Source organism: Lampetra planeri, chromosome 45 (assembly GCF_965212315.1).
Source record: "Lampetra planeri chromosome 45, kcLamPlan1.2.h2, whole genome shotgun sequence".
Taxonomy (NCBI): domain Eukaryota; kingdom Metazoa; phylum Chordata; class Hyperoartia; order Petromyzontiformes; family Petromyzontidae; genus Lampetra; species Lampetra planeri.
Window position 1 is genome coordinate 2714174 of NC_136151.1, and position 26231 is coordinate 2740404.

The following is a 26231-nucleotide window of genomic DNA, read 5'->3' on the forward strand; positions in this document are numbered from 1 at the left end:
CCTTCCCCCCCACCCCTTCCCCCCACCCCCATCCCCCCTCACCCCCTCACCCCCTCCCTCCCTCATCATCCCCCCTCACCCCCTTGCCCTCACCCCCATCCCCCCTCACCCCTTTCCCCCCACCCCCCATCCTCCTTCACCCCCTTCCCCCCATCCTCATCCCCCCTTACCTCCTTCCCCCCACCCCTCATCATCCTCCCCCCACCCCTCCCCCCACCCCTCCCGCCCTCCGCTGGCGGAGAGCTAGGGACTTTCCCGAGCGATTCCTGGAGGCTCACGCGGTGTTTGTTGGTAGAGAAGTCGTTGATTCATTAAATAAATATCGTCACAAGCAGCATCGTCGTCAGCAACATCATCACCATCAGCAGCATCATCAGTTTCATAATTAGCATCATCAGTAGCATCATCACCATTAGCAGTCTCACCATCAGCATCATAATCAGGAACATCAACATCATCATCAGCAATATCATCATCATCAGCAGCATTATCAGCAGTATCATCACCCTCAGCATCATCACCCTCAGCATCATCACCCTCAGCATCATCATCAGCATCATCATCAGCATCATCATTACCTGCATCGTCATCACAATCAGCATCATCATCAGTCGTATCATCATCATCAACGTCAGCAGCATTATCATCATCATCAGCTGCATCATTATTAGCTGCATCATCACAATCAGCATCATCATCAGTAGCATTACCATCATCAGCATCGTCATCAGCACCCGGAGTTGGTTCCCAGTGCAGACCGAGTTATTTAGAAGTGAAGTTAACGTATTATCACTCGCTGATAATTCATATATTAACACATCTCGCCGATAATTAATTAACACATTCAGCACTGATGCATTACTATAACGGTGTGCCTGGGTGGTCGAGGTCACATGAGGAATGGGGGTGGGGTGGTTGAGTGGTTATGAATGGGGGGACATCTTACCCCGCCTCCCCGCCATCTCTTGAAGCCACGGCGCCACGGAGTCTGGACCTAGACTGGGGGCAGGCACACGAATTGGCCAATCAGGGCAGACCGGTTGGCGCGGGTGGGGGGTGAGCGAGGGCTGGCAGTCGACGGGGCTGTGTGTGATTGGCTGAAGGGCTTTCGTGGGGTGGCATTGCGGGCTTCCCATTGGGAGGGGGGGTGGGTGGGGGGGGGCAAGTTAATTTGACGGAGGCTGTGGGGGCGGGACTCCGTGTATTTAAGGGAGCGCTACCGCATGTGTGGGGGGCGCTGTGTTCGGCGTTCGCCCGGGGCCGGTGGTGCTCTCGCGGGAGGGGAGCCGGGTTCTTGTGGGATGCCGGATTCATACGGGCGGCTCGGTGGCCAGGATTGTTGTTGTTGCGATGGGTCGTCGTGGCCGCTGCCGCGGTTTGTGTGGGGCTGGCCCGGTGCGCGGAGTCGCTCTCCTCTTTCATATCCCTCGAGCCCCCTTTTCTCGAAGCTTCGCTCACCTCATTTCCCTCAGCCGATCCCCCACCTCCTTCTCTAACGGTTGCCAACCGTTACCCCGATAGTCCACCCTCGTTTCCTCATCTTTTACGTTTGAATTTCTCTACCTATCATTTAATTCTCTGGCCCTTTCAAATCCTCTTTGACGCCTCTCTGCACCAATCGGAGGCTTGATGCACTTCCTGACTGTCCGTTTGCACACGTACCGAGTCAGGTAAGCTGTCTGTTGTTTTCGGTCTTGACACAAATGTGTGCTGTTACTGTTACCGAGAGGTTTGAAGAGTTGGTTGTACTCGGTGTTCTTCCAGCTATGGCTGCAAAGTTTGGTCGTGCATGTGTAATGAGAAAGCACACCGACGGGTAACGGAAGGCTGCATAGGCATTGCCGCATCGGTCATAGCCAATCAGGGCTTCGGGTTCGATCTGGGCCAAGGTTCATTGGCGGAGCTCATGGGTGTATGCGGGAACCATCGAGAAGGTTCTGAGGGGGGCGTGGTTAAAGGTGGGGCTTTGCTCCGCCGAGAAGGATATAAGGAGAGGCAAGAGAGGGACTCGGGGTTCAGTGAGAAAGCCTGGGTCCGGACTGCATCTCCGCCATCTCGTCAAGCCACCGACCACGTGGCAGCCTCGAAGGCCGAAGCTCTCCCGACACCCGGCACGCCGTCAACCAGCGGTGTGCAGGGGAAGAGAGAGCGAGGGAAGCAGCGCGGGGACGGAGGAGCAGTGAGCGCATGCATGCGGCGTGGAAGAGAGAGAGAGACTAGAAGGAAGTGCGGAGCCGAGCAGTCATAACTAATAAAGAAAGGATGCAAGTCTCAACTCGTCGTGGAAGTTGTTTATTACAACTGGAGTCAGAAGTGGTTCTTTTTGAGACGAGACAAGACTGCAGAGTGCGAAGATGTCCAAACATCTCAAGAAGAAGATGACTCGGTCACCCACGACCTGCTGACCCCGGGTGCCGTGGACCCAGTTACTGGAACCACGGCTGGTGTGGTCATCGCACCAGAAACGGACGGCGCGGGGGCACCACCCTCGTCTCCGCGTGCGGCCGACGGCTGGCAGCGCGTTGCAGAGCAGCAGGACTCGCTCCACACTGTCCTTCTCCAGCTGGTGACGCTGGTCAAATCGTCTGCGGTGACAGATCGGCCTCGGGACGTGTCGCCGACGGTCGACGAGCAGAAGCCTCTTCAGGGGATCTCGGAGGGTCCACCTTGGGAATCGACCGCCGCCATTGCTGACGCGGGAGGATTGTTCACCATTACACACACGGTGGACGCCACGTGGCAGAAGGCCATCATCTTGGGCACGGCTGTTGAGATGCGGTCGGAGCTCACCATTTCTGTGAAGCCGCGTGGCGAGCCGCCAGGCGGCGGAGTGGGGCGCAGCCACCATCTTCCTCACATCAAGGAATTTGTCGCGGTGGGTGGCGACTGGAGTGCTTTCACATGGCTGTTTGAGTCGGCATTCCGTTCGGTGCGATGGACAGAAAAGGAGGCCTTGGGTGCGTTGCCTACCGTGCTCGATGACCAGGCACTGGCAGTCTTCCGCTCGATTCCTCCGGACAAGAAGAAGACCTTGAAGGATGTGTATGCCGAGATGGCTGAGGTTTACCAGCCGCTTTCGGATACCCAGCGGAAATTCATGCCTCGTAAGCGTGGGAGCAACGAGTCTCTCCTTGCTTACCACGGCACTTTGCTGGCGCTGGCGGTGGCTGCTTATCCCGATGCCAAGCCTGAAATGCTCGATCCTCTCATCTTGGGTAAGATGCTGGAGTTGGCAAAGGACATGGAGGTTTCGCTGCCTGTGTGCGGCCACGAGCCGCTGACGGCGCGGGTGACGGGGACCTGGCAGCTGCCGTTCCTCGTTGGGACCCACGGCGGAGGGCTGAGTCACGTCGCCGGGGGTCCTACGGTTCACGCGGGGGTGAAGAGGGGGCTGCTCGGTGTTAGTTACAAGCCCATGGGCTGCACAGAAGTATAGCAGCCTCCAACCGTTGTTATTGAGCTGATTTGGCCCATGCCTTCAAACCACTCCATGCCATGTGCCAGCATCATGATCCACTCAGGCATTAACGTCACCCAACACGATGACCTTCTCGTGAGGCCACTTTAGCTAGCACCTGCGACAAGAGGTCATAAAAGACATCTGACTCATCGGCCTTGCCTGCATCCCTCCACTGATCATCTTTGGTGGGGGCATAAGTAATCACCACCACCACTTCTTGTCTCTAGTTGATGGGTAGGTGAGCCCAGAGTAACCTGGGGCTTACAGCTTACCACACCTCACCGCCACGCTCCCACTCGCCCTTTATTATTTTGTTCAGAAGAAGAACCATTCCCTGTTGTTGGGCAATTTCATGAATACCACAGAGATCCAGATGGTACCGGTCCAGCTCCCGACAGAGGAGTGGCAGCCTCTCCTCCGCAGTGAGCATTCCAACATTCCACATGGCCACTCAAAGTGAGTTTTTTGCCGTTTTTGGAGGAACCCTGAAGGTAAGGATTCAATCTCCTGGCTCCGCCAAATTGGGTTTGGCCAGGAGACATCATAGATGCCTGTCCTCCCGGGGCCTCCGGCACAAGCTTCGTTTGATACTTTTTCCGTAGTATCGTGGTGATTTATTTATAGGTGGAGGGGTTACCAGCCCTCACACCCGTCCAGAGCCCCCATTTGGCCCCTGTGGTGGCTACAAACGCCATAAGGGGAGTGGCCAATCAACATTGGCCCTGCGCCGACGGCACTGCTCACCACAGCGTTGCCGTCTGGCACAAACGAGGAGGTCGGGGGTTGTTTTGCTGGACACAAAGACAAAGATCCCCCGTATTGCCTGAACAGACTGTTGGGGCAAGTGCTGTTAGAGAGCACCTATGAAGGCCGGCATGGCACACGAGGGGGTGGGTGGCCAGCATTACGCCCGGCCGCCTTTGTCTCCCCAGTGGCGATGTTTACACACCGCACCAGGTACTCATTTGAGGCTGAGTCGCCCTGGGGGAGGCCCAGGACCGATTCAAATGATTGACACCGGTGTTGGCCGTGAGCAGGAATCGAACCCGGCTCGCCAGGTTCGTAGCACAGCACGCTAACTGCTACACTACCGCTTGATACACACACTCTCTCAAAAACCTTGTGAGAATTAGTTTAACGTAGGCTAACACGTAGTGGTAGCAGGCTTTCCCAAGCAATAATCAAGTTTTTTTTGGGGTTAGATCGCGTAAATATAATGCGTCATGAAACCCTCCACCACCCGACCCAGCCCACTAGTTACGAGTTTAGCACTAACCGGTTTTCGTGTGCTGGAGAGTAAACCCACAACCACGTTTACGATTCGAATTATTGTAACGTTTCGCTGATGAATACAACAACCAGCGAAACGTCGTTCCCCACTAGGTATATTATTTGTCGAACGCGGTTTTGCCTAACGTGGCATTTTCCAGGAACATAACCCCCGCGTTGGGTGAGGTCTGCCTGGACTCCGGAGCGCCGCGGTGGCTAGGAGATGTTAACGACCTCGCCGGGTATGCAGGAGGTCGTGGGTTCGATCCCGACCATGATCTTGTCTGCTGCTGTATATTTGGAGTCTGCGTCTCTCTCTCATCATCACCACGGTGGCTAGGAGATGTTAACTACATCGCCTGGTATGCAGGAGGTCGTGGGTTCGATCCCGAACCTGACCTTGTCTGCTGCTGTATATTTGGAGTCTGCGTCTCTCTCTCATCATCACCACGGCGGCTAGGAGATGTTAACTACCTCGCCTGGTATGCAGGAGGTCGTGAGTATGCGTCTCTCGCTCCCCATCGTGGTCGCGTAAATTTTCTCCGGGTCCTCCGGTTTTCCCTCCACATTTAGAGACATGCGTTTAGAGTAATTGACTGCTTTCAATTTCCACATGCTAAGCCACTTAATTTAATCACGATAATAAATTAACATGAATTTATACAAATGAGTATTCACTTACATTAATTTAATTAATCATAATTAATACAATACATTTTTATCAATTATTATTAATTGCCACCCGCGTTTTATGTATATATATACCCTATTTATTTATTTATTCTGGGAAAACAAGGCCGGGGATTTGCCATCCAACTGATGGTTAATCATCGTGAGCATCTGCATAATCTGCAGCATGATCATCACTGGGGAGACAAAGGCGGGCGTTCGGGCGGGCGTGGTGCTGGCCACCCACCCCCTCATGTGCCACGGTGCCGGCAGCCTTCATAGGCGCTGCTACTGCTCGCTACTAACAGCACGCTGCCCCAACAAGTATGCTGAGGCTATACGTGGAATTGTTGACTTTGTAGTTGTTCCGCATTCTATTTGTGTCACTCCAAAATTATACTCCAGCATCCAGAAAGAGGAAGACGCGGATTAGGGAACGCACGCAGGGTCGAGACATCATAATAATCATCATCACCACACTGATCTTCATCCAGCAGCGGATAGGCCACGGTGGCGGTGATGTGGGTATCGAAAGTGGGTCTTTAATTTCACTCTTGAGATTCAAAAGCCCCTAAAACCTCATACGCAGAAAAATCTCCCCCAGGTAGCGCACAGTAGCTGTTGATGCAAGTGCTGTTACAGTTATTACGGCCGGCAAATGTTGCATCAACGCTGCCCCAACCGCATGGCAAGTGGTGGCCGGGATTCGCTCGCGGTCTCTTGCCGGGATCGTAGCGCAGCGCGCTAACTGCTGCCCCACCGCTCCCCAGAACACCAGAACAACAGCCGACACTGCCAGGCGATGTGCACTTTGAGGCCACGTGGTGTGTCGAAGGCTCGCCTGCAGGAGATCACGGAGACAGACCCAGATGCCATAGGTCGACTACTGTGCCAGGCTAAGTGCATATGGTCACGGGACAGACCCAGGTGCCATGGGTTGACTGATGTGCCAGGCTAGGTGCATGCGGTCACGGGACAGACCAAGGTGCCATGGGTTGACTGCTGTGCCAGGCTAGGTGCATGTGGTCACGGGACAGACCCAAGTGCCATGGGTTGACTGCTGTGCCAGGCTAGGTGCATGTGGTCACGGGACAGACCCAGGTGCCATGGGTTGTTTGCTGTGCCAGGCTAGGTGCATGGGGTCACGGGACAGACCCAGGTGCCATGGGTTGACTGCTGTGCCAGGCTAGGTGCATGTGGTCACGGGACAGATCCAGGTGCCACAACAAAGATCCCCCGTATAGTCTCCACAGACTGTAGGGGCAAGTGCTGTTAGCGAGCAGCCCCTATGAAGGCCGGCACGGCACACGAGGGGGTGGGTGGCTACCACCGCGCCCGGCCGGCTTTGTCTCTCCAACAACAATATTCACCACACACCGCACCGGGTACCTATTTGAGGCTGAGTCAACCTAGTGGAGGTCCAGATATTCATCACCGGTGGTGGCCGTGAGCGGTAATCGAACTCGGGTCACTATCGGATTCGTGGCGCAGACGCGCTAACCGCAGCGCCACCGCTCCCCCGCACAACACCGCAAGACACACAACACCTAGACACGCCCACAAACCATCACTCTCGCAGGTTTTTAGAAGTGACGATTCTCATTCTTGACGTAATAACCCCCCGTCCCTCCCCTATCGCAGTGGATTGACCCAGTCGCGCTGTCTCTGGGTACGCGTCAGTGTGGGCGAGTCCATTCCAGCCCGAGAGGCAAGGGGGGGCTGAGATGAAGTGGTCTTGGAAATCCCCTTCTGAGCTCAGAGCACGGGGAGAGATAGACAAGGTGAGAGTGAATGTGTGGGGCTGTCCGTGTGAGTCTATGTGAGTCTGTCTATGTGAGTCTGTATGTGCCTGTGTGAGTATGTGTGCGTGTCTATGTGAGTCTGTGTGAGTCTGTGAGTGTCTAGGTGAGTCTGTGTGTGTCTGTCTGTGTGAGTCTATGTGAGTCTGTCTGTGTGAGTGTCTATGTGAGTGTCTGTTTGTGTGAGTGTCTATGTGAGTCTGTGTGAGTCTCTATGTGAGTCTGTCTGTGTGAGTCTGTCTGTGTGAGTCTGTATGTGTGAGTCTGTGTGTGTCTGTCTGTGTGAGTGTCTATGTGTGTCTGTCTGTGTGAGTCTGTCTGTGTGTCTGTGTGAGTGTCTATGTGAGTTTGTCTGTGTGTGTCTGTCTATGTGAGTCTGTGCGTGTCGCGGGGGAGCGGTGGCGCAGCGGTTAGCACAACGCTGCGCTACAAACTGGGGAAAGCCCCGAGTTTGATAGCAGTGGCAGTGATAATCTGAATCGGTCCTGGGCCTCCCCTAGGTCGATTCAGTCTCAAATGAGTACCTGGTGCGGTGTGCAGTAAACATCGTTACTGGGGAGACAAAAGCGGCCGGGCGTGGTGCTGGCCACCCACCCCCCTCGTGTGCCGTGCCGGCCTTCATAGGTGCTCGCTAACAGCACTTGCCCCAACAGTCTGTTAGAGGCTATACGGGGGACATTTGTCTTTGCTGTGTAAAATCTATTTTGAACGATTAATAACTGCATTGTAACCTCGGTAAACATGCATTATTGGACAGAGCATTGGCCCAACGTTAGTCCAACGTCGGTCCAACGTTAGACCAACATTGGCATGTGGTTGGAAGCATTGGTCCAACGTCGGTCCAACGTTAGACCAACATTGGCATGTGGTTGGAAGCATTGGTCCAACGTAGGTCCAACGTTAGACCAACATTGGCAAGTGATTGGAAGCATTGGTCCAACGTTAGACAAACATTGGCAAGTGACAGGAAGCATTGGTCCAACGTAGGTCCAACGTTAGACCAACATTGGCAAGTGATTGGAAGCATTGGTCCAACGTTCGTCCAACGTTAGACAAACATTGGCAAGTGATTGGAAGCATTGGTCCAACGTAGGTCTAACGTTAGACCAACATTGGCAAGTGATGGGAAGCATTGGTCCAACGTTCGTCCAACATTAGACCAACATTGGCAAGTGATTGGGAGCATTGGGCCAAAGTTAATGCAACGTTGTTCCAACGTTGGCTCCCCCATCGCGGTGCAGAGAGGACGTGGGGTCACAGCCCTCTGCCGTTTTCCTGCCCAAAGTTCCCAGTCGGGCAGCGGAAGGGAAATCGCCCAGCCACGACTTTGCTCTCACTCTGACCACTGGCATCCTTCACTTCCGCATCCCCCCCCACTCCTCCACTTCCACCTCCCCGTGTCCCCTCCCCGTGTCTCTTCCTCCTCCCCGTGTCTCTCTCCTCCCCGTGTCTCCTCCTCCCCGTGTTTCTCTCCTCCATGTGTCTCCTCCCCGTGTCTCTTCCTCCTCCCCGTGTCTCCTTCTTTCCGTGTTTCTCTCCTCCCCGTGTCTCTCTCCTCCCCGTGTCTCTCTCCTCCCCGTGTCTCTCTCCTCCCCGTGTCTCTCTCCTCCCCGTGTCTCTCTCCTCCCCGTGTCTCTCTCCTCCCCGTGTCTCTCTCCTCCCCGTGTCTCTCTCCTCCCCGTGTCTCTCTCCTCCCCGTGTCTCTCTCCTCTCCGTGTCTCTCTCCTCCCCGTGTCTCTCTCCTCCCCGTGTCTCTCTCCTCCCTGTGTCTCCTCCTCCCTGTGTCTCCTTCTTTCCGTGTCTATCTCACCTCCCCGCGTCTCCCCCTCTTCTCGCTTGAACAATTATTAAGTGTGTAATTATGTCAGATCTTGGGATTCAGATCTCACCGCATGATACAGTTCGTCATAACGACAATGATGCACAAATGTAGGAAAGAAGCACTCGGAACTTGTTTTTAATCTAAGCAACTTTAATCTCACTTACTCTAGCATCAACCTCTTATCATCAGGAACTAATAGCAACGACAGTACCCATGCAAATATGTAGTGCTCGACTTGACACGACAATCCTCCAGCTAACACCGATCAACATTCCTCCTCCGCGCTCTCCGCTCGCTCGCCGCGTTCCGCCGGCCTCGCTCGCTCCGCGTCTCTCCGTCGACTGTCCTCTCCACTCTCCCCGTCACTGCTCAGCCACTCTTTATCGACTCTCCCGTCACACTCAGCCGCATCTCTATCAGCTTCTCCGCCACACCCCAGCCGCTTCTGCTGGCATCTCAGTTGCTACCTTATACCTTATCACTGCTACCCTACACTTCTCCACTGCTACCCTATACTTCTCCACTGTTACCCTACACTTCTCCACTGCTTCTGGCTCCGCTGCTTCAACTCCAACATCCTCCGTCTCCTCCCAGGCGCGAACTCCCGTCTGCTCCAAAACCCCCTCTCTTTATCCCCCAGCCAATTAATCTGAGGCATCCCCCACGACGCCACTCGCCCCGCTGGCACCTGCCATGTTTTTCCAGACAATGCGGCGCCACTTAGCGACAATAACAACTTCTCGGCCAATCAGCGCCCTGTGTCCTTAATCACCCCTTACCACCTGCTACTGTCCTTAGACAGCGCGGTACCACCTTTGGACAACAACAACTCCAAGCCAATCAGCGCCCTGTGTCCTTAGTTGCCCCCTACTTGTCTCTGACCTTCATACGCCTAACGACAACAACACCCTCAACCTCATTTGCTCCCACTGTACTCCGCACGCGCGTACATCCACTCTCGCGTGTGGCGCGTACAAATATACGTGCTCATCAATCCGTATTCAATAACAAAAAACAAATATTGTCTAATATTCACCATCATGTTATGAAAAATAAAGCGATAGGCAGACTCTAAAATAGCAATATTCGTACGGAATGCGTGTCCAAAAACTACGCATATCAAATAGTCAGAAGCATCAACAATCGGCTCTCACGATCACGTTATCAAATAATACTTCCAGGCTAACCCACAACAACAGTATCAATGTCAGCATATGTGTTCAAAAAAATATCCTTGTCAAATGTTTAGAGGAATCAACGATCAGATTTGCAAGATTATGTGATTAAAATAATAAAAAACAGCTCATTGAAAAATCATCGTATTCATGCAGGCATATGGGTTCATAAATTGAATGCTTATAAAATGTTTAGAAGAACATCAACAATCGAATTAGTAATATGTGATTAAAAGAAAACAACAGCTACTATCTCAACGATAGTATTCATCCCGATACCGTGGATTTGTGTATCACGGTGGCAATCATTATACACGGTCCACCAGTTATGATGTAAAGTGCGATACGAGTTAGTTCCCGTGCGATCCTTGCACGAGGTGGCGTCACCACCTGTGAGCTGTGTGGCCACGTGATGGATGCGTGTGGGGGTCAGTGTTCGTCTTCCGTCGTCTCTGTATCCTACCAGGGAGCGTTGATTAGTAGGCTTTGTCCACTGCTGCAGTTGGCTCGCGACACAGCTGCTCGCTGCTACTCATTCCTTGTCAGCAGCTGGATTGCTCTGTGGCGGCGCTGGCCCAGCGCTTGCAGCTCGAGAGCAGCTGTACGTCACGGCACTTGCTCCAGCACGCTGCGAGTCTGTAACCAGCAGCCTGGAATAGTTTGCTGTGCGAGTACCCTCGGTACCCCCCCCACCCTCCCTCGGGAGGTCTCCTGCTGTGCGCTGATCATCATTGCTCCTCGCTCACTCTCCAGAACTCATCAAACCCTTATCATTAGATTATCAGTCACTTGGACCACAGAACTTTTACAGCCTATAGCTTGGACAACATGTTCTTTGGGTCTTTCGGTAAAGTCACGTAGAAAGGTTCAAAGGAAATAACAAAAAATTACAACGTTTCGATCGCAACACAAGCGGTCGTCTTCACGAAAAGGGGGTTTAGCTTCCAAAGGCAAACTCTTTATATGCGCTTTAAATGGGCATTGCCCAAATGTCAGCAGCCAATGTTAATGAAAATTGTGGGCAGCCAACCCGACGGTGGTTGGTTTTCCACCAATCAAAGGGCTGCCAGGTGAAAATTAGCATGTTAATGAGAGATTAGCACGTTAATGGGAAATCGCAAAGCCGCAACCGGGGGGGTAATCGGCGCGCAGAGTGGCTGTGTTGTTGTGAATCCTGTGAAAGCGCAAGTTTGAGATAGGCGTAAAGCACAACTAACATCAGAAGGTGGTAGGATGGGAACATCGCAGCCAGTTATGACTTAAACTGGTTGATAATGTCCTTCCAATGATTGCTCAGTTTGTACCCATCTTCTCGGTTGAAATTGTGTCTGTGTCTATACATATGGATGGCTTCATGAACGAATCTTTATTGATAGCCAGTGGGCTTGCAAAGTACCTTGGTCTTAGAGAACTCAATGTCGTGTGAGCCCACCGCATTAAAACAATGATCAGCCACGGCCGAGGTATTGGTCCTACCGTGTTTCAGATCTGCCTTGTGTTCACGAACACGGTCTGAGACATGTCACTTAGTTTCCCCAATGTAACTACTGCCGCAGACACAGCTTAGTTTGTAGACGCCGGGGTATTGCATGTCAGGGATCACATCCTTCACAGATGGGATCAAATCACGAATTTCATGCGAACTGGAATACGTACACCAAGAACTCAAGATGAATGGATATTCAGACTACACAATCCGTAAAGCTATCATCCCAACTGTTGGGAAAGAACCATCTGAGGACCCAATCAAAACCATCACCTTGCCATACATAGCAGGGGTCACTAAAAATATTTCCAAAATCATGAGCAAACACAAGATCCAGGTTCGATTTTTTTTACCTGCTTATCCCAGACCGTGTGGCGTAATAGTAATTGTGAATAAAAAATATACAAAAATTGTCATATTAAACCTTTTGATCTGAGCTACATCATCATATACATTCTATCATCAAGTTAACGTTTAATATCAAGATGTTTGAAAATATTCCCATGAGGTGGTGGTCTATCCAAATTTACAACTTTTCCAAGCCAAAGCTTGTGGATAATTAACCTCCAGATGCCAGTCTCTTTGTGTGAGGGCGAGGCAGCAGGGGGTGCTCCTTTGGCCTTTGTTGTCTCAAGGAAGGAGTTCACAGGCTTCCGTTACTGCGTTTTCTTTAGAACTTGCTAAATCCAGACGTGAAAAAAAAGAACTATTACATTAAAAATAGGCAATATCACGCTTAATAAAAAAAAATTGGGAAAAGGCATGTATACAATACCGTGTCTCTTCCACCCCGTGTCTCTTCCTTCTCCCCGTGTCTCCTCGTCCCCATGTCTCCTCCACCCCGTGTCTCCTGCAGGTCCATTGGTCGCACGAGGAGTAAAACTGAGTGGAGAAGCCATGGCCACTACTCGAGATGTTCTGTACCTCCTCACCCTACTGCTGCTCACCATCGTTTGTTCCATCACAGCTCAGGATGGTGAGATGACGGGAGGATACCTCTGTGAATAGTCACCATATGTAGCCAAGTGTGTACACGTGTGTGTAGATGTGTGTGTGTACACGTGTATGTGTATATATACACGTGTGTAAATGTGTGTGTGTGCACGTGTGTGTACACGTGTGTGTGTACACGTGTGGGGAGCAGTAGTGTCACGGTTAGCGCACTGCACTATGAACCTGGCGACCCGGGTTCGATTCCCGCTCACGACAAACAGCGGTGACGATTATTTGAACCGGTCCTGGGCCTCCCCTAGGTCGATTCAGCCTCAAATTAGTATCTGATGTGATGTGTAAACATCGCCACTAGGGAGAAAAAGGCGGTCGGGCGCGGTGGTAGCCACCCACCCCCTCGTGTGCTGTGCCGGCCTTTATAGGTGCTCACTAACAGCACTTGCCCCTACAGTCTGTTAAGGTTATACAGGGGATCTTTGTTTCTTTGTTTTGTGTACCCGTGTGGGGAGCGGTGGTGCAGTGGTAAGTGTGCTGCACTATAAACTCGGCAGAGACCCGAGTTTGATTCCCGCACACGGAAACCAACACCAAATGACGAAAATCTGAATCAGTCCTGGGCCTCCCTGAGGTCGACTCAGCCTCAAATGAGTACCTGGTGCAGTGTGTAAAACCATCACCATTGGGGAGATAAAGTCGGCCGGGCATGGTGTTGGCCACCCACCCCATCATTTCCCTTTGCAGGCCTTCCGGGAAAGATCCTGACAAGGATTATTCAACATCGCCCCCTTGCAAGGCACACTGAGGAGAGGCTTGCAGAGCTGCAATGTGGTTTCAGGGCAGTTCGTCACAGATGCCATATTTTCTGTCTTTTTGCTACAGCAGAGGTCTAGGGAATTCCAACAGGACCTCCATCTCTGCTTTATTGACCTGGGTAGGGCTCTAGGTTGTTCTTCGTGTTTTAGGGGTCCCTGACTCACTGCTCACAATCATTATGGACCTTGTTGATTGTGGGCAGTCCCAGATAAAGCTATGTGGCCAGGAGTCAGAGCCATTCCCTGTTCACCTTGGGGTGGGACAGGGATATCCTTTGGCTCCTAAATGAATTAAAATATTTTTTGACGACGTAGTTCAAGGAGCCTTCTATGGCTGTACCAGAGGACTTTCCATATGGTACAATGGGAGATTGATTAATGCCCAGGTGCGGTCCAGGAATTACTCCCTATTGGTCCACCATGTTATGTATGCTGATGATGTTGTGATTGCTGCACACTCAGAGGAGTTGGAGGTGCTGCTGCTGAACCTGGAGCGTACTACTAAAAAGTGGTGCCATGGTAATCGCGGGTTCGATCCCGAGACCCTGATGCCGGTATATTTGGAGTATGAGTTTACATGCCTCTCTCCCCGTGGTCGAGTGTTGTTTCTAAGAGTCCTTTGGTTTTCCCCTACAAATTAAACATACCTTGAGAGGTTTTGGCTTTTTCCACTTGGTAAGCCACTTCGTTGAGCTATCATTTGTGGGCAGGTTTCTTGACCTGGTAAAAATGTTTTTAAATAGATAGGTGGGGTTTTATCATCAGTCCCACCAAAACTAAGCACCTGCCTCGGTATTTGTAGTCATCAAACACTCCACCCCCTCAACGGCCTATTGATGATGCAGTAGTTGTGGAGGGAGTAGAGAGGTTTCCATACCTGGGCAGTGTGCTTATGACCAGCTCCGGTTTGACAGCAGAGGTCTCACTCCGGATCAGTTGAGCGGCATTATCTTTTCATTAGCTGTGTAATGCTGTGTGGAACCTATCTAGTCTGTCGCTCCACATGAAGCTTCAGGTCTTCTCGGCCACAGTCATGCCCTCCCTTCTCTATGCTTGCGAAACGTGGACCCCCCTAATGGAACAGTTCCATCGGTAAGCTCTTCTGGTAGGCAACTGAGTTGACTGGTCATGTAGCCCGCATGCCCAGCCATCACAGCCCAAGCAGCTTCTGTTTGGCCGCATAGAGGGGGCTAACTGGGCGCAGCACGGGCTAGAGAACAGATGTAGCTGATGTGGTAGAGGAGGATATTAAGCTGAGTGAACTACCCGATGACCGGAACCAGCAGTGTCAATATCGCCTTATGTACGGGAGGCTCGTGAAGGACGCTACTGGGCAGTTGGAGGTAGTCCCCCTCCAGCAACAATGGAGGGCAGAGGAGCGACGCTCGCAACAATGAAGGGAGTGCCCGTCGGCTAAAACACAGCAAGTTGGCAGAGTAGGGGGCACAGGTGGTTTATTTGCCAGTCATTTCAGTCAACCCATAACACCTGCAGGCTCTGTTCCGTGACCTGCCAGTAGAGATCCTGCCACACTTCACATGTACCTGGCCTGGTACAGGTGCCGTGGTGACGTCACCATGATTTAGTGACAAATGGCGGCTGTTGTTCAATTACCACTCACGACCAACACTGGTGACGATTATCTGAATCGGTCCTGGACCTTCCTTATGTCAACTCAGCCTAAAATGAGTACTTGGTGCAGTGTGTCCTAAACATCATCAAAGGAGAGCCAAAGGCGGCCGGGTGTGGAACTGGACACCCCGTGTGCTGTGCTGGCATTCATAGCTGCTGCTACTCACTAACAGCACTTACCCAAACAGTCTGTTAACACCACAATGGGTATCTATGCCCTTGTGTGTACACGTGTGTTTAACTCCTGTGCTGTGTTCACACAGATCAACTGAGTGATGAAGAAATCAAACGCAAGTGCGGGTTTTCTCTCAAAGAAATCCACGGTCAGGACAGCAGACGCGCGCGTGCATGCATGTGGGTGTGTGGGCGAGCGGTCCGGTCTGTTGATCTGACTTGTAATCTGGTGTATGCTCTGGTCTGTTCGTGATCTGGTATGTGATCTGGTCAGTGATCTGGTCTGTGATCTGTTCTGTAACCTGGTCTATCATCTGATCAGTGATCTGGTTTGTGATCTGACTTGTAATCTCGTCTATGATCTGGTCTGTTTGTGATCTGGTCTTTGATTTGACTTGTAATCTAGTCAGTGATCTGGTTTGTGAATTGCCTTGTTATCTGGTCTGTTAGTGATATCGTCAGTGATCTGACTTGTAATCTGGTCTGTGATCTGGTCTGTGAGTTGTCTGGTCTATGCTCTGACTTGTCATCTGGTTTGTCATCTGGTCTGAGTGATCTGGTCTGTGATCTGCCATCTAGTCTGGTCTGTGATCTGACTTGTATTTGGTCTAAGATCTGGTCTGTTCATGAGTGATCTGGTCTGTGATATACCTTCTAGTCTGGTCTGTGATCTGACTTGTATTTGGTCTAAGATCTAGTCTGTTCATGAGTGATCTGGTCTGTGATCTGGTATGTTCGTGATCTAGTCTGTGATCTGCCTTCTGGTCTGGTATGTGATCTGGTCAGTGATATGTTCTGTGATCTGGCTTGTAATCTGGTCTGTGATCTGGTTTGGAATCTGACTTGTAATCTGGTCTGTGATCTGGCTTGAAATATGATCCGTGATTTGACTTTGTCTGGTGTGGGATTTGGTACGTGAGTGATACGCTGCATAATCTGGTCTGTGATCTGGCTTGTCATCTGGCATAGTATCTGGTTTGTGATCCGTTTCAATGCAGATTGCAAGTACGCGAAGTGCCTCAATGCCAGTATCATCTGCACTGCCAAGAACACCGAACAGACGGCTGACGACATCTCAAGTAAGTGCCTCTGTGATGACAATGGTTGTGGTGATGTTGGTGATGATGGTGGTGATGATGGTGGTGGTTATGATATGGGCTGGAGAAAAGGTGGAATGATGCGGTAGGGGAGGATGTAGAGCTGAGTGGACTTGCCAATGACCGGTTACAATGGTGTCAAGATCGGCATCTATGGAGGAGGCTCGTGAAGGATGCTAATGGACAGTAGGAGGGCAAATGAGTGACACAACAAGCAGAGCACCATGGTTAAAAACCATCAAGTTGGCACAGTAGGGGGCACAGGTGGTGCATCTGCCAGTCATCTTCATCGGTCAACCCGTGGCATCTGGGTCTGTCCCGTGACCTGCCAGCGAGCATTCGACACTTTATGTGGTGACGTCACCGCCACTTAGTGGCTAATGGCGGTTGTTGTTGATGGTGGTGGTGCTGATGGTGGTGATGTTTTTCTTACAGACTGTCAGATGGAACAGTGTATGCTTACCCGAAAGGAGTGTGAATCACCACTCAACAAGTACCTCAGTACAGAAGAACGTCAGTACCCCTCTATATTTCTACCACTACCCCTCTACCCCTACCCTTCTACCCCTCTACCCTTCCACCTCTCTACCACTACCTTTCTACCCCAACCACTCGTCCTTAACAGACACCCCAAACCCCTCACACCTAATCCACGATCCCTGAACCCTAACCCTCACAGTCGACCCACAACCCCAGCGACCCTTGACCTGGTCGCGTGATGCCGCTTTGCGCTCCCCACCCCCCTACAGAGTGCGAGGGCGACCACTTCACCGACACCGACTCGAAGTGCCTCATCAACTCGCGTGGCTCCATGGAGGCACTGACAAGTACGTCATTTGCCATCTTGCATAAAGCAAGGTATCAGTGGCCGTCTTGCATTGGGCAAGGCAGTGGTGGTGGCCATTTTGTGTAGGGCAGCAGAGGCAGTGTGAAAATAATAGGTTTTAGCCTTTCTGGCAATAAAACAGGAGGTGCTAAGATGTTCAAATGCCAAATAGACACCTTTTGCAAGGAATCAAGTCTGCATTAATGATACACACTTGTGGAAAAACATGCAAATAAAACAGGCTCTGATAATATATGCATTGTCTTTTAAACTAATTGGCCTACACCAGTGGTGATGGTGACCGATCAGTGGCGGTGGTGGACATCTTGCGTAGGGCGGCAGTGGTGGCTATATTGAACAGGGAAGTGGCCATGTCGCTCATTACAATCGCAGTCCTTGTTCTAGCGCGCTCGCGGCCGTAGCGGATGCGTTATCAAAAAAGCCGAGTCAAGGAGATATGATTTCCCCTAAAACAATGTGGTAACGATACAATTTGGCGCGACAACGATGTGCTGATACGCATGCCACACAGTGACATGGCAGGACAAATAACCGAGGGTATGCCGCCGTCGCATGTTATGATATCGTTCCCACGTACTGTTATCACCATACCGCTCAGCCGTGCATCTCAAGCAAGTGGCTCATCGTCGGCCGCTCAGAAAATGGTGCAAGCATTATAACTGTGTGTGAGTTCCGCGTTATAATGGCACGCACATTCCACATTGCGCGAAAAGTGTTCCCTCGATGGACGAACCGCGTTATTGCGAAAACACGTTGCAGTGTAAACACTGCCACGTGCTAAGTGAGGGCTTGCCATACATGGACACTGGGTGGGGCTATGTTGTGGAGTTGGCGGGCCTATATAAAAGTGGGTGGGGCTAATGGATAGAGGGAGGGGTTTGACTAGTCCACCTTGTGGACAATGATGGTAATGATGATGATAATATTCATCACGATAATGACATTATCTATGGAATCTTTTTGACAGTATCTCAACGATGAATTGCTCAACCGATGAATCCTATGATACTTGCATTGCCTTTGTACTGTTCACATTTTGGCATTCTCTGGTCTAACACTGGGAGTGAGACAAGGCTATAAAGAAGGCTGTCTCTGGTGTAGGCCAATCAGTTTTAAAGATAATGCATCATATATTTACCAGAGCATGTTTGCATCTTTTGCCACAAGCTCGTGCAGTTAATGCAGACTTAATTCCTTGCAAAAGGTTTATATTTGATGTTTAAACACCTCCTGTGTTATTGCCAGAGAGGCAGAAGCCTATTATTATTATATTCTTCGATAATGATGGTGGTTCTGCTATTTATGTGGACAATGATGGTGATGGCGGTAGTGTAGCAGTTAGCACGCTGCACTACGAACCCGGCGACCCGAGTTTGATTCCTGCTCATGGCCACCAACACCAGTGACGATTATTGGAACTGGTCCTGGGCCTCCCCTAGGTCTACTCAGTCTCAAATAAGTACCTGGTGTGATATGTAAACATCGCCACTGGGGCGACAAAGGCGGCTGGGCGTGGTGTTGGCCACTCACCCCCTCGTGTGCCATTCCGGCCTTCATAGGTGCTGCAACTTGCAAACAGCACTTGCCCAAACAGTCTGTTTAGGCTATACGGGGGAGCTTTGTCTCATGGTTCTACCACTGATGTGGAAGATTATGGTAATATTGATCACGACAATGGTGGTGATGGCGGTGGTGGTTCTGCTACTTATGTGGACAATGATGGTGATATTGATCAAGATGGTGGTGATGGTGCTGCTACCGATATGGATCAGGATGGCAGTGGTGGTTTTACTACTGATGACGACGATGATGGTTTATGGTGGTTCTGCTACTGATGATGATGATGATGGTGGTGGTGGTTCTGCTACTGACGGTCTGTGCAGCATGCAAGCACAATGGCTACCTGGTGGATAAGCGGGTGTGCTTTGAGAGCGAATGGAAGCGCCGGATCGAAGCTCACGGTGGGTGCCCGTCGGTCCTCGTGTCAAAGTGGGGTTCATCTGATATGCTAATGGAACACACCACAACAGTCTGTAAAGGCTATACGGGGGGATCTTTGTCTTCTTTGTATAAACTATGAACGGATTTTTATATTATTTTACCAGGTGTAAGGCCTCACTGAGCCACGTCGCTCTTTTTCAGACAAGCGACCTGCCTATCATGAACAATAGCTCAACGAAGTGGCTGATGACATGTACATGTATAGCAGTAGCCAAATAATCTGAATGCTTGATGTCGATTCTAAATGTGGAGGTAAAAATTGGAAGACCCAGAGGAAAATCCACACGACCACGGGGAGAGAGAGAGAAACATGCGAACTATACAGCAGGCATTGTCAGGGTCGGGATCGAACCAATGACCTCCTGCATACCAGGCGAGGTTGCTAAAATTGAATACCAATATCCACTGTGGGAGCACCCACAGGTGCGGGAAGGGACAACAAACTAAATGTAAATGCATCCACCGCATGTTGATTAACTGTGAATAACCCAACCGATCATAGGTACAGAAGTCGCTCTGATAGCATTTTCTATCCGTTCCATGAAAACTCTTGTCAACCTAAAATAGCTATTAAATCGAATTAACTTATAAGTTGAAAATTAAGTAAAAAAATTACCGAGTCTGCACCATAGAGAGCTGTTTCCGCTGCCAAAACAGAAAATGTATAACATTAAAGAAAGCCAGTCGAGGTATAAATGGCTCATAAATAGAATTGAACTATTTGTAGTTTACCAGGTAAGGCCCATTGAGCTATGTAGCTCTTTTTCAGAAGCGACCTGGCCATCACAATTGATGGCTCAATGAAGTGGCTTATCACGTATAAATTTATAGCAGCCAATACTCTAAATGCATATTTCTAAATGTGGATGGAAAAACCGGAGGACCCGGAGAAAAATCCAAATGACCACAGGGAGAGAGACACTGCAAACTCCAAATATACAGGCATCAGAGGGTCAGGATCTAACCCACAGCCTCCTGTGTACCAGGTGAGGTAGTTAACATCCCACCACCATGGCGTCGCTGATTGGCTGAGGGCATGGCTCACCAACCACTTAAAAGCTCTTGGATTGGCCGAAATTGGCGCCACTGTGCGTGATGTAAACTTATTATGGTTAGTCAACATTTGTAACATTAAGTCGAAACCATGGGGTTAATATTAGAGGCGAAATGTTAACCCAAAAACTGTTAACCCGATGTGACTGTTAACCGAGGGACTACTGTACTGTATATTGTTAGATTCATATGATCCATTGTAACTTATGTGACTACTTTAACCCACAATCTGGTCTTCACACCAGATAGGCTCACAGTGATTACATCACTTTTACTCCTCAATTTAAGACTGAAACAGGAAGACTTCTTTATAATTCTGGCTTAATCGCTGTGATGAACCTGCTGATTGTTGTTGTTGTAATCACACCAAGTGAAATGTCATAGTTACTAGAATTGTAAATATTGTTGGTGGTTTGCTCTCCAGCACACAACCGGTTAGTGCTGAAGTAGTCACTAATTGGCACCATGGTTTTTAACGTGAAGTGTACAGGATAGAGGAGGTGGTGATGATAGAGGGGTACCTAGGGGATAGGGAAGGGTAGGGTAAGGGATAGGGGTCGTGATAGAGGGGTGCAGGGGGAATAGAGAAGGGTAGGGGATAGGGGTCACAGTAAAGGGGTGAGTAGGGGTCACGGTGTGTTTGGCGATGGTCGCTGCAGGCTCCATGTGTGTTCATGGTTCTCCCTGGTTTCTGCATCTGTAGCCTTAAAGGAGCTGAAAGAAGACGCAATCACCAAGGAGGCCGAGCGTGAGTCACAAACTCACACAGACACACACGGGCTCACATACACACGCAGACTCACACAGACACACAGACTCACACACATACACACGCAGACTCACAAAGACACACAGACTCACACAAAGATACACAGATTCACATAGACATACACGCAGACTCACACAGACTCACATGGACTCACACAGATATACACAGATTCACATAGACATACACGCAGACTCACACAGACACACAGACTCACAAAGACACAGACTCACACAGAGATACACAGATTCACATAGACATACACGCAGACTCACACAGACTCACACGGACTCACACAGATATACACAGATTCACATAGACATACACGCAGACTCACACAGATTCACACGGACTCATACAGATTTACACAGACTCACGCAGACTCACACGGACTCACACAGATATACACAGATTCACAGACATACACGCAGACTCACACAGACTCACACGGACTCACACAGAGATACACAGATTCACATAGACATACACGCAGACTCACACAGACTCACACAGATATACATAGACTCATGCAGACTCACACGGAAACAAATACTCACACAGAGATACACAGACTCACAGAGATACACACAAAGAGAGCAATGGTGGCGACTGGCCTACAGATGTTCAGAGGTTTACACCTATGTAGCATCCACACACCTACCTATCTACCCACCCACGCACCCACACTGCACACCCACCCATGCACCCACTCACCCACCCACAGTGCACACCTACCCACGCACCCACCCAATCATATACACTACACACCCACACACCCACCCACGCTACACACTCACGCAGGTTGTGGCACTGACCGCGGGTGATGTGGTGCCCCCTGCAGAGTGTGCCTACGACACGTGCTTCCAGAGAGTGGAGGACTGCCTGAGCTCCCACCACTCGGAGATTGCAAAGAACCCCGGTGAGGAGACTACACAGAGACTCCTCCGCACAAAAACTCTACACAGAAACTCTACATACATAGAGTCTCGTCATAGAGAGACTCCACATTCCGATACTACTCCATACAGAGACTCTACATACACAGAGATTCTACATACATAGAGTCTCTTCAAACACGGAGACTCTGTGGAGGAGGCTCGTGAAGGACACTGCTACTGGGCAGTTAGAGGCAGTCGCCCTCCTGCTACAGCGGAGGGCAGAGGAGCAACACTCACAACAATAAGCGAGCGCAAATCACTCCTTAATTCCGCCATCGCATCAAACTAAAAAATGTACAGCCTTTCCTGTTTGAGCCCCACTCCTTCCTGTTTGGACCCCACCCCTTCCTGTATAGGCATCACTCCTTCCAGGTTGGGCCCCTCCCCCTTCCCCTCCCCCCTCCCCTCCCCTCCCCTCCCACCACTGTAGGGGTAGGGGTGGGCGGTGTCAAAGTGATGGCCACCAGAAACCCAGTGATACAGTGAGGGAAAAAAGTATTTGATCCCCTGCTGATTTTGTATGTTTGCCCACTGACAAAGAAATGATCAGTCTATAATTTTAATGGTAGGCTTATATGAACAGTGAGAGACAGAATAACAACAACAAAATCCAGAAAAACGCACGTCAAAAATGTTATAAATTGATTTGCATTTTAATGAGGGAAATAAGTATTTGACCCCTCTGCAAAACATGACTTAGTACTTGGTGGCAAAACCCTTGTTGGCAATCACAGAGGTCAGACGTTTCTTGTAGTTGGCCACTAGGTTTGCACACATCTCAGGAGGGATTTTGTCCCACTCCTCTTTGCAGATCTTCTCCAAGTCATTAAGGTTTCGAGGCTGACGTTTGGCAACTCGAACCTTCAGCTCCCTCCACAGATTTTCTATGGGATTAAGGTCTGGAGACTGGCTAGGCCATTCCAGGACCTTAATGTGCTTCTTCTTGAGCCACTCCTTTGTTGCCTTGGCCGTGTGTTTTGGGTCATTGTCATGCTGGAATACCCATCTACGACCCATTTTCAATGCCCTGGCTGAGGTAAGGAGGTTCTCACCCAAGATTTGATGGTGCATGGTGCCGTCCATCGTCCCTTTGATGCAGTGAAGTTGTCCTGTCCCCTGAGCAGAAAAACACCCCCAAAGCATAATGTTTCCACCTCCATGTTTGACGGTGGGGATGTATGTTCTTTGGGTCATAGGCAGCATTCCTCCTCCTCCAAACACGGCGAGTTGAGTTGATGCCAAAGAGCTCCATTTTGGTCTCATCTGACCACAACACTTTCACCCAGTTGTCCTCTGAATCATTCAGATGTTCATTGGCAAACTTCAGACGGGCATGTATATGTACTTTCTTGAGCAGGGAGACCTTGCGGGCGCTGCAGGATTTCAGTCATTCACGGCGTAGTGTGTTACCAACTGTTTTCTTGGTGACTATGGTCCCAGCTGCCTTGAGATCATTGACAAAATCCTCCCGTGTAGTTCTAGGCTGATTCCTCACCGTTCTCATGATCATCTGTTTGATTAATTGTTTCTGTGAACAGGTGTCTTTTTATACAGGTAACAAGCTGAGATTAGGAGCACTCCCTTTAAGAGTGTGCTCCTAATCTCAGCTCATTACCTGTATAAAAGACACCTGGGAGCCAGAAATCCTTCTGCTTGAGAGGGGGTCAAATACTTATTTCTCTCATTAAAATGCAATTCAATTTATAAAAATTTTGACATGCGTTTTTTTGGATTTTGTTGTTATTCTGTCTCTCACTGTTTAAATAAACCTACCATTAAAATTATAGACTGATCATTTCTTTGTCAGTGGACAAACGTACAAAATCAGCAGGGGATCAAATACATTTTCCCTCACTGTAAGAGATTGACAATATCAATCACTTCGACTCGGAGTTTGATTCTCTCCCTCTCACCCCTCTCTCCTCTTCTCTCTCCCTCTCTCATCCTCTATCAATAAAACAAACTATTAACTATTTTTATTTTAAGGCCCACTGACTTATATAGCTTTTTTTAGAATCGACCTGTCTATCAATACAAAGTGGCTTATCATCATCACGTGGAAATCTATAGCACCAGCCAAATACTCAACACGTTTGATGTCGATTCTAAATGTGGAGGGAAAAACTGGAAGCCCCAGAGACAAAAATCCATGCAGTGACCACCACGAGGAGAGAGAGACACACAGACTCCAAATATACCAGGCGAGGTAGTTAACATCTGATTCTCCATCTCCCTCTCTGTCTCCCCGTTGTTCTCTCTTAGGTTCCAAGAGAAAGTTCAGTCTCAAGGAATGCGCCTACCTAGCGGTCGACTACCCGCATGGTGAGCCACGCATGGGGACATGTGTAGAGTTGTGGGCATATAGTTTAATAATGATGATAATAATGGCGGTGATGATGATATTATGGGGAGCGGTAGTGTAGCTGTTAGCACGCTGTGCTATGAACCCCGCAACCCGAGTTCGATTCCCATTCAAGGTCAACATCAGTGAATTGATCATGGGCCTCCTCTAGGTCGACTCAGCCTCAAAAGAGTACCTGGTGTGGTGTGTAAACTTCACAATTGAGGAGACAAAGGCAGCCGGGGCGTGGTGCTGGTCACCCACCTCCTCGTTGAGTGCCGTGCCTGCCTTCATAGGTGCTCACGAACAGCACTTGCCCTAACAGTCTGTTCAGACATAATACAGTTTTTTGGGTTAGATCACACAAATATATAAATGTGTCGTTAAACCCGCCACCGCCTGACACGGCCAACTAGTAAGGTTTGTCACGTAACCAGAACATGCCAATTCGTTACTAGTACAGCACACTGGTGTGTTGGAGAGCCAAGCCACAACAGTACGTTGTTTTGCCAGTAATTATAACCAGCTTCATCAGGCGACAGCCATATTTGTGGAGAAGTCCACCTGCTTTGTTCCTTAAATAGAGGCGTAAATGTGATGACAACACTTGTTTGCTCTTCTGTCGCAAAGTGGGGGGGGGGGGGGGTATTAATGAATCAACGTACATTATGCATGCGCATTATGCGAGTAAATTAATCTCGTACTTTTTTCCCATTGTGTGTACTAAAATAGCCGTACATTTATATATTTATGCGATCTAACCCAAAAATCCTGTATTATGGATGATATTGGTCGCCTACGTGTTAGTCTGTTCAGACAATCAAATCAAGCTTTACTTATATCGCACAATTAATGCAGCAAAGCAATACAAAGTGCTTAACAGGACTAAATTAAGCGACTGATGCAATATAAACAACAATAAGAATGATACATTAAAAAAAGTACATGACATTATAATGAGCGTAAAGTATAATAAAATACACAATCAACGCGTAATAAAGGCATCCTAATTAAAAGCCAATCTAAAAAGGTATGTTTTAAGATTTCTTTCCCTCAGATCCTCAGGCAAGCTATTCCAAAGGCGAGAACCATAGTCATTTTGTTTTGACGGTGATATTGATGATGCTGGTGATGATGGTGGTGATGATGTTACTGATGGTGATAATGTTGTTGATGATGTTGATGATGCTGGTGATAATGGTGTTGATGATGATGTTGATGATGGTGGTGATAAGAACAGGTTTTACCCTTTCTGGCAATAAAACAGTAGGTCTTGATTTGAAGCTTTCGTGACTACAAGAATCCATTCTCTTTGGTTCTTTCGGTAAAGTCACGTAGATAAAAAATTAATAGATCACGACGTTTCGATCGCAACACAAGCAAACGTCATCAGGTGAAACAAACACAGCAGTTGTCATCCTTGCAAGTACTGTGTGTGATTAATGCAAACTTGATTCCTTGCAAAAGGTTTCTATTTGGTGTTTGAACATCTTAACATTTGTTTTATTGCCAGAAAGGGTAGAACCAATTCTTATATTTTGATACTGGCAAAAAGGTCCTATTTTTTTTCAGTGGTGATGATGGTGTTGATGATGATGGTGGTGACGTTTATGTGTGTGTGTCGTCACTCAGAGTGTGAGCAGATTAAATCCATCTCTGGCTGTGTGGACACGCTGCAGAAATGCATCAAAGAGCACCCAGCACCAACACCTATCCCCATTGGTGAGCTCGATAGCAGCAGCAGCAACAGCACAATCTGATTTTTAAAAAATATTTTACCAGGCCCCACTTTCAGCTATGTAGCTCTTTTTCAGAAGCGAACTGGCTATCACAAATAATAGCCCAATGAAGTGGCTTATCATCATAATAATGTGGATATTTTTTTTAGCAGCTAAATACCTGAACGCATGATCATTTTAAATGTGGAGGAGAAAACCGG

The 26231-nt window shown here is 49.4% G+C and overlaps 1 protein-coding gene across 1 annotated transcript in view; it reads left to right on the top strand.

Annotated features, from left to right (window-relative positions):
* Positions 1–7085: 7085 nt before the first annotated feature.
* The window catches only part of LOC144732998 (uncharacterized), a 28221-nt gene continuing 9075 nt past the window's right edge, over positions 7086–26231 (top strand). Inside the window, exons 1-11 of the mRNA XM_078614678.1 lie at positions 7086–7179; positions 12537–12656; positions 15339–15398; positions 16248–16328; positions 16782–16859; positions 17096–17173; positions 19077–19154; positions 20951–20995; positions 21855–21932; positions 24214–24273; positions 25925–26014. Of these exons, the coding sequence (XP_078470804.1) occupies positions 12578–12656; positions 15339–15398; positions 16248–16328; positions 16782–16859; positions 17096–17173; positions 19077–19154; positions 20951–20995; positions 21855–21932; positions 24214–24273; positions 25925–26014 (727 nt within the window). The 5' untranslated portion in view covers positions 7086–7179; positions 12537–12577. The remainder of the gene's footprint in view (positions 7180–12536; positions 12657–15338; positions 15399–16247; positions 16329–16781; positions 16860–17095; positions 17174–19076; positions 19155–20950; positions 20996–21854; positions 21933–24213; positions 24274–25924; positions 26015–26231) is intronic.